The sequence below is a fragment of the Macrobrachium nipponense genome, chromosome 1, assembly GCF_015104395.2.
Source record: "Macrobrachium nipponense isolate FS-2020 chromosome 1, ASM1510439v2, whole genome shotgun sequence".
Classification (NCBI taxonomy): Eukaryota; Metazoa; Arthropoda; class Malacostraca; order Decapoda; family Palaemonidae; genus Macrobrachium; species Macrobrachium nipponense.
The window spans coordinates 45,602,478-45,611,783 of record NC_087200.1 but is presented as its reverse complement, the minus strand read 5'-3'; the positions used below and the strand labels follow the sequence as shown (position 1 = coordinate 45,611,783).

At 37.6% G+C, this 9,306-nt stretch overlaps 1 protein-coding gene across 1 annotated transcript; it reads left to right on the top strand.

The window, feature by feature from the left end:
- The first annotated feature begins 5,638 nt into the window (after positions 1-5,638).
- On the top strand, positions 5,639-8,582 carry LOC135220157 (uncharacterized). Its single transcript, XM_064257449.1, has 2 exons — positions 5,639-5,698; positions 7,228-8,582. The coding sequence occupies exons 1-2, from the start codon at positions 5,681-5,683 to the stop codon at positions 8,248-8,250; spliced, it is 1,041 nt and encodes a 346-aa protein (XP_064113519.1). The 5' UTR covers positions 5,639-5,680; the 3' UTR covers positions 8,251-8,582.
- Positions 8,583-9,306: the final 724 nt, after the last annotated feature.

The window sequence follows — 9,306 nt, the reverse complement described above, 5'->3', positions numbered from 1 at the left end:
ACGGAAATTCGCCTGCTAAAAGGAAGAAGACATCATACTACAGTTATGACGTCCCCTGCGGAAATATTTCTTGGAAAGCAATGAAATGTACAAATTTAGTTTTTCTGATTTATGTGGCACAAGACACCATAGTTCAGCTATGTTAAAATGTCAACACACTTAAAAAGACCATCTTTCTGCTTTTACTACTGAAAGCTACAAGCATGGTATAAATGAGGAGGAGCTTAGTGACATCACTGATAGCTAGCCAATCAGGACAAAGTAGTAGTTTTCAAGAACGGCTTGGTTTGTATTGTTTTCTATTTTTTAATCATTGTCAGTATCAGTATCAGGAATGTAAAAAAAATTTAAACTTTCCTTCAAGCTTGGGAAGCTACTTTTATTATAGTGAAACTTAAAAAACAAACAGGTAAAAATGAAGTGGGATGACGCTACCTCTTTCTCTAGATACCTTGGGCACACTGTCATAGGCCTTTTCAAGGTCTATGAATACCAGATACAGGTCTCGTTGTTTTCCTCTGAATTTCTCCATTAGCTGCCTTATGCAAATATTCCATCTGTTGTGCCGCTTCCCTCTATAAATCCTAACTGTTCCTTCCCTATACTCACTTCCTCTCTCAGCCTGCCATCTATTATTCTTCCCAATGATGTTCATTGTTTCCCCTTCAAAACATATCTTCACTCTCACAATGCGATCATTCTTTCTACTCACTCCCATCACTGCATTCTTCCTTTCCCCCAACAGCAATACACCAATGCCATTCCTACCCTGCTCATTTCCTCCACTATAGATTAGCTTGTAGCCATCCCCCAGCTCTTTGGGTTTATTACCCTTCCATTGAGTTTCCTACACACACAAAATATCCACTTTCTTTATCCTCATCAACTCTGCCAGCTTTCTTCCTCTTCCTGTCATAGACATGATATTGAGCTGGCCTATTCTGATCACATTTAGAGCTCACTTCTTTAGCTACACCCGTTCATGATGCAGTAAAATATCAAGAGTCCTCATTTCACTAGTTCTGGCGTGGGTTTTTACCGGAAGCCCCACCTGACACTAACCCTCCCTATTCATCCGGGCTAAGGACCGGCACCCGTTGAGGTTGGCTTCCCCCCCCCTCCCCCACCCTCCAGGTGGCTAGATTACTGTACTGAAGGGATGTAAGTACATAACTCTCCTGATATAATCAGTATTATTGTAAACAAAGAATTCGATAAAAACTATAGTAAAATTTGTTATAATTATTTACCTGTTTCTATGTAGTAAACTTTCAAGGTTATGGTACTGAGCTGCAAAAACAGAATACCTCATTATTACATCAGCAGCAAAGGGAATTAATGAGATTGCTGAAACTTTTTTTCATCAGCTAGCCTACTCAGCTGGGGAGCAATATTTGCTAAAGTACATTGAAGGCTGGCTTCCACATTCATTCGAGACCTTAATTTTGATTATATGACAAGTAAATTGGAAAACCCAGTTTGACACAGATACTACATTGATGGGAAAAGCAATGAGGACGGAGAGGTTCCTCTGCAACATGTGGATACGATATCGATATTTTACACCAGAACCTAACTAAAAACTTTTTATTTAAATAGATCACAAGCCCTGGAGCCATTCATAAGTTCAACAGACTCTTCCTTATTAGCATCATTAATTAGCAAAATCAACGTCTGTATAGAAAGGGTATCTAATTTGCTTTAAATTTCCTTCACACACATCAGGAAAGAATCTGTCTACTACATTTTGCAGTGAGGAAAGGTAATCCATTCTTATAAGCTTACCATCTAAACTACAGTAGAGGTGTCCTGCCTGTCAGCAAGTGGGCGGCCAGGTCCCTAACCATAACAACCCGTGGGGAGTGCGTACTCCCGACAGACCCTTGGCGTACCACCTGGGGTAGCGTACCCCAGGTTGAAAACTCCTGGGTTAGACAGTAATAGCTGTCATTTTCGGTTATTTTTACATGTGACCCCCTTCCACCCATTTTCACCCCCATTCCCTATTGGAGCTGAACTTGAACAATTAAGTTTTTCTTATTTTCACCGCCTTCCCACCCCGCTCCCCACACCATCCCTTTGGTGTCAGTGATTTCCTCCTCCCACAGTATTCTTTTCCCAATGCTAAGTTATGTTTATACCAGCTTTGGCTGAAATTGCTCAATGCATGCAGAATATGTGTGTGTGTTTGTGTGGTGTGTGTGTGTGTGTGTGTGTGGTGTGTGTGTGTGAGGCGTTAAATATCCATACATTATTTTATTTGAATTTCCCGTACTGTATTAGCCTTAAAGATTACAATAGAATTTTAAATTAAACCGGGATAATCATCGTGCCTTGTTCCCTACATTCTTAATTATGAGAAGAAACGATATTCTCATATGAAGGTTGATGTCGTAACCCTTTGTATCCCAGTTTGTTTCACTTCCATTGTTGCGCTTTATAAAGACAATTAATATTGTTAGAAATCTTCAGGGGAAAAAATCCGTATATAATAACTAACATTCAAGTACTTTCTTGACAAGGTTTAACATTCATGACTTTTAAATTTATTCGGTTGATGAAAGCCTTTCTGTTTGTAATGAGTATGGTTCTCAATAATAAGAACGTTTTAAGATAAGCATCACAACACATATCTAGTTTATTAAATGTTAGTTTCACGTAAAGAACAATAGGTTTTACTGCTAAACTTGAAAAGTGTAATGAACGGGAAGAGAAAGAAAGAAAGGCCCTTAAAGTCCAGGAGAGATGCTCAGTGCGGAATGCGAAACTATTATGAACTAAAACATTCCCCCTTCGGTTAACATATATGAAAATATTTTGATTCCGAGGTAGAGCGAATTGGATATAATAGGACATTTATAACTTAATGCAAGTATATGAATCACGGTGATGTCATATATATATATATATATATATATATATATATATATATAGATATATATATATATTATATATATATATATATGAATTCTGACTCACGTCAGGACCGAACCCAGGTCTTTTCAATTGAAAGACAAGAACGCTGACAACCAGGCCACACAAGTTATAAAAATGCTGGAACCTAAGTATTCACTGTAATACCAAAGACTTTACCTGTGCAGGCTAACTGCCTTGCATACCTGATAAGAAATTTATTTCTGTTTCACACGTGATTGTGTGTTGATTTCTATCATATTCACTCAGAATGAGTAATTCGAAGGAAATGATATCAACTGGGTCACTGCCGAGATGGGAAGCTGGGGGAAAACTCGCTGGTATGCAAGGCAGTTAGCCTGCCCAGGTAAATCCTTAAGTACAGTGATGCTTAGGTTCAAGCTTCTTCTTTATTACTTGTGTGGCCTGGTTGGCAGCGGTCACGTCTTTCAATTGAAAGACCTGGGTTCGATCCTAATGTCAGTCAGAAAATTTATTTCTATTCCACACGTGATTTGTGTTGTGTGTTGATTTTTATTTGTAACATGCATATAATATATATATATATATATATATATATATATTATATATATATATATATATATATATATATATATATATAGACATTAGTTGAGCAACCGGACCCTTCCGATAAAAAAAGACAGGGGTGTTGGCGGGCGGGGATTTCGAAAGGGGAGAGAAAACTTGTTAATGACCGTTCAGAATGACGCAAACTCCTGAAGGGTATAATGCCTCTTCTCGTGGACGATCCGTAACAAGTGCAGCATTGGTCATAATCTACATAGCCAATGTGTTAAACTGGGCTCGCATGACCCCAGGTATATTATGTGAATAACTCACATAAATTAGTTATAACCTGCATACTGAACGGTTCTTTAGAGCGCTGTTACCAATGGAGATGTGTTTTAGTGAGATTGTTTATGAAATGTTTGCGTTTCAAAGTATGGCTTCATCATCAGGGCTAAAATACAAAAGGAGCAACAGTTAAAATCAATACACAAGGCTCAGTAAAACTGTTAATGTTTAAATATAGATATTTGAGTCGTAACATAAAAGTTAAACCCAACCTAATGCCTCAAAGAAGGAAAACTAAGTGACCAAGAAGGGCACCAAAAGGACGAAGAAACATCATATGCTTTAAACAGTGTGTGCGCGTGTGTGTACATAATAGTTAAATGTGTTTGTATATTCTTAGAAGGTTGTACACGAATAACTACAGGTAAAAGACAAATAATCCTGATACAATTCCAATTAAACGTTCTTAGAGTATTATTTTCTTGTATTCGACTCAAGGCAAAATTTCTTCATTGAACTCACAAGACAGAGATGATGATAATGATGAGGCAATTTATGTAAAAAAGGAAAAAAAACAATAATCATCTGCTCAACAAAATCATTTTGTTGAAGTTATTGTTGAGTTAATACCAGTCTGGATTCATTACGAACTGGTTTTTTTATATTAGCCTATAGAATAAGTGCAAACGTAAGTCGTCTAAATGAAGGATAAGAAACTAGAACCAGGAAGCTGCTTAGAATTCTTTCGCAAGTGACATTATATTAATTTGATGTGACAAACTCACCAACGTCCTTTGTTCGATGTTAACAAGTGTAGCTGGATTATGCACCAAAATTAAATGCTGTGTCATTATCGTCATATGCCTTTAAACAATAAAACTTTGATGGCCCGGCCCGGAAATGTTCTAAAGCTATGTATAAATCTATATGAAATGCTTGGCCTACCAGAGTGTGAAGAGACCTATCTTTATTGGCTATTCATGTTTTTTTGCACTTTATATTCTATTATGGCAAAGTGCGTTTAAGAGCCTAAAAACTTTTTTTGTGGCATCCATATGGAATTTCCATTACCATATTCATGCTTGACCTAGAAACACTAGATAATTTAACCCTATCAATGATGTTCCGCTAGATCATTATAAGGCATTGAACAGTTTCACAAACTATTAATTGCTCAAGAGAGTCTAGACCACAGTTGGGCATTTGACAGGAATATTGTTTTTTCTTTCATTTTTTTTTTGGGGGGGGGGGGGGGGGGGGGGGGGGGGGGGGGGTGGGGGGTGGGGGGGGGGGGGGGGTTGGGGGGGGCGGGGGGGCCTTCTTTTGCGTTGATAGAATATTATGTAAGTTGTATAAAGAAGCGACAAACAAATGAAGAGGTCCAAAGATTATAAAGTATTTGCGAAGATAATAGTTACTTCTTACCTATCATAAACATTCTTTATTTCCTTTTATTCAGTTCTCTTTTGTAAGGATGGTATTTACTTTCCATTAACAAATTTCAAATTCCGGATCGTGAAACCTTGATGATTGATACTCGATATGCTCCCCCTCCAAAAAAAAATAGTTGATATGTGTAATATAACCGGGTCTTTTCTCATAACATTACATTAAAGTATTAATCGCATGTTTATAGGATATTAAAAAAGGCTAAGAATGTATATTGACTGACATTTTAATTCAGCGGTCAACCAAGGTTCAACTTCATTTACACATATGAAATAAAACAAAGAGAAAGAACATAAACCTATTTATGAAAGGATACTTTTAAAAAATTCCTCCAAATGATAAATTCACAGGAAACTTAAGCAGAGTAGGATTTCTTGAGGACGACGTGACCTCGTGCCTTGCCGAGAGGCGGAGGGAGATGGCACGCCTCGGGTATAAATACTAGGATACCCTACCGGGACGAGCCAGTATTCAACTCGCTCCGTAGCGGAAAGGAACCTTCATGGCTCTCCAAATTTTGGTAAGGACTATGGGAATTTGAGACTCGAAAATGACGGCTGACGTTTGTTTAAAAATTTGGGTGCCTGACGCTTATTTTAAGAACATGGAAATAATCACTTTTCTTCTATAAGAAAGCTGACCTTCCGAAACCTATTTAATTACGAATTATGGTTACGATGGTGAACCTCTCCAAATCGGTTGTTTCGATTAGACTTTTTAGTTCAGTCTCAGCCTTACAGTTTGCATCTAACTTTTGGTAAATTAGATAAAAGTCAGGCTTGTTAATTGACTTAGACTTTCAGTAAGCTTCTCAATAATTATCACATGTGTATTTGAGTTACTGTTGTCTTTTTTTCTTTTTTTTATTGTTCGCTATGCGCTATTGCTAAACTAAAAGTAAGGAGAAATGAACCAGTGTATAAATTACTGCATTTATCATGCATACAAGCGCGCGCACTTTCGTCCTTATATGCCTGAATGTATGTATTCATAATATAGTCTTTAAAGTGCCTGTACTCATATCCCAGCAAGAACTGAATCCTAGGTGAGGGTGTGAGAGATCTGTGTCTCTTATCGTGAAAAATTCCTTTATGGTTCCGTTAACTTTAGCAGTGAAATGTGTACTTGATAGTCAGCCAACCATACAGTCAAGGGGTGAACATAGAGCTGACCACATTATCCCAAAATACTTGCCTAGAGTTAGAAGGTTAGCAATCAAGGAGGAATAAAGAATATATATATATATTATATATATATATATATATATATATATATATATATATATTATATATATATTACATATATATAATATATATATATATAATATAAAAGTGTGTATGTATATGGATATATAATTAGTATATATATGTATGTATGGATGTACAAGTGACCATGTTTATAGGCGCGCGCGCGTGTACAAACTTTTTTGTATTGCTTTCCTGTGCCTAAATCCCCTTTCACGTTAGAAAATACAATAAAAAGGAAGTTTTTTGGTCATCCAATTTTCTCATGAATACAATGACAATGCTTTTTTTATACCATAAGGTCTAATCACGTTCATATTCATTGTCAGGTATTTAAGAAAAATTACATCATGTGTTTTATATTGTATTTTATTTCATTTTGTATTAAAATTTATAGACTTAGCAATAATGATTGTCATGCTGATTAGGAAAGCATTTACTCAAAGATTCTGGCATTCTTTAGACCTTAAGGTAAGCAATTTTATTAGATTGTACATTGTGGAGGTCTGTCTTCAGTTACTTTCCTTTAATATTTTCTTTGTTTCTTTTTCAAAATTTCTGTCTTTTGTGCATGTTTATGTGAGTACGAAGGATTGCTTTTATTACTTTTATTGTCCCGTACGGTTGTTTTGAATGTTAAAATCTTTCACATCACCGCGTATTTCACGTTGCGATACTCATAGTCAATGCAGGATATTTCAAATCGCGAATAGTGCATAGCTTCAACATCCAAGTAAGATATTTTTTTCTGTTTCGCTTTCTCTTTATTACATCAGCGACTAACAGCAAAAACATTTCGCTACAGACTTTGGTTGCCGTATCCGGCCTAGTGGCAGCGACTTCGGTGAGCCACGTCTCATTTAGCTTCGGCAATAATGCCCCGATAACGTACGAAGTGAGACCCGATTCCAGCCACGCCTCTCCATACCCACCTCCCAAACCAAAGCACAGAAAGCCCACCCCTCCGCCTAAATATGCAAAGCCCTCCACGACCACCACCGCACCCAAATACGAGTCACCAACCCCTCGAACTTATCCAACTACTGCGCCTCCTTCACATTCGGCCTACACTCCTCCGGAGCTCACTTACCCTCCCACAACCGCAACGCCTGCCCCTACATACCCACCCACAACGACCCCTGCCCAGACGACCACGCCAGAGCAAACCTATGCCCCAACCACGACCACCACTACCACGACCAAAGCTCCAGTATATCATCTTCAGCCTGCTTACCTGCCACGCCCTTCGTATCATCTCCGCCCTTCGTATCACCCAAGACCTGCCCCATCCTACCATCCTGCCCCCTCCTACAGCCTCCCAAAAGTCCCATCCTGCGTCGAGCTGACCAATGCCACCTGGTGTCTAGAGGATGAAGAGTACCCGGAATATGAAATCAAACATGCCATTCAGTACCACCTGGATAACTTCAACTTGCTCTACGCTGACGTAGCCGACCTCGACGCCGAGAAGTCCGTGGACGTGCCGGATGCCGTGGAAGAGGAGACTTACCTCTGCCCTTCGGAGACGTCTTACATCAGGCCCCTGAGGGCTCAGAATACAGATGGGATCTGGAGGATCGTCATCAATGACATCAAAGTCCATTACAAGACCTTCACGCAGACAACTCGCATCGAGGAGTGTCTCACTGCAGGAGAAGAATGCCCCAAGGTACCCATGTGCTACGAATCCAAGTGCCTTCAGAAGTCCGCCTACCACCGCTTCCTCGTCTACGACCCCTACGACTTGTACTTCCCCTTCGCCATCGAGACGTTCAAGCTGCCTGCAAGCTGTGCTTGCCTCTTGGGAGGCTACACCATCGACCATTAATGTTTCTTCCTCTCTTAAACATTGAAACAAGGATGATTTGTTCTTTCTAAGAGCTACAAGATAGTATACTAACTACAATACTAATATTTATTCATCGGTACGAAAAGAAAGCAGTTCTCTAGTCATCTGTCTGTGATATGTATCTATTTATGTCCATGCTTTGTTGTATACAAGAATTCGGGCCTCGTGCAATATATATCTTAAAAAAAGAAATAAATATGTTTTTGCTTCTTAGTACCCAACCTATTCCATTCTATATATGTTTAGTAAAGGGATATTAGACCATCATAAAGTCATTGAATGTTGGACAAAATATTTCATGTAGGTTAACTGAGTTTTTAAAACTAATACAAATTACCTAATATATATATATATCATATATATATATATATATATATATATATATATATATATATAGATATATATATATATATATATATATATATATATATTTATACATATACATACGTTTTAAAAAAAACTTCAGATAAGCTCCAACCCTAGAAGAAAAATTGAAATAATTGTAGATAATAATTTTATAAAATGTTTCTTCTCGGTAAGGGAAAAGCAACTTAGTCAGATAATGCAACATAGAGAGTTGATTTATTTTAAGCTTTGCTTCAGAAACACAGCTTCAGATATCATGAGAAGAACGCACTTGAACTATTACGAAACTGAACCAAATTTCGACATGACTGAAACCCGCAACGTCCATTTAACTAAAAAAAGGAGAAAAAATTCCAACACTTTCACATCAAATGCAATGCTAGATGAACCGGTTTCTTTTACATGCAACAAAGTTCTAGATTGTGATCTGACAAATGTAGGAGGAGAAACAGACCTTAGGGGATTTAATGTCATCCTTACGTCACTTGTATCCACTTGTCTGTACTTTCATCCTCCCAAAGGGAACTGATTTCGTCCAATATGGATGACTGTCTGTCACGATCTGATGGGAATCTGGTATAACTTTGAATCCAAATATATATTAGATTATAATAATATATATTTTATTAATAATATATATCTATAATAAATTATATATTATATATATAT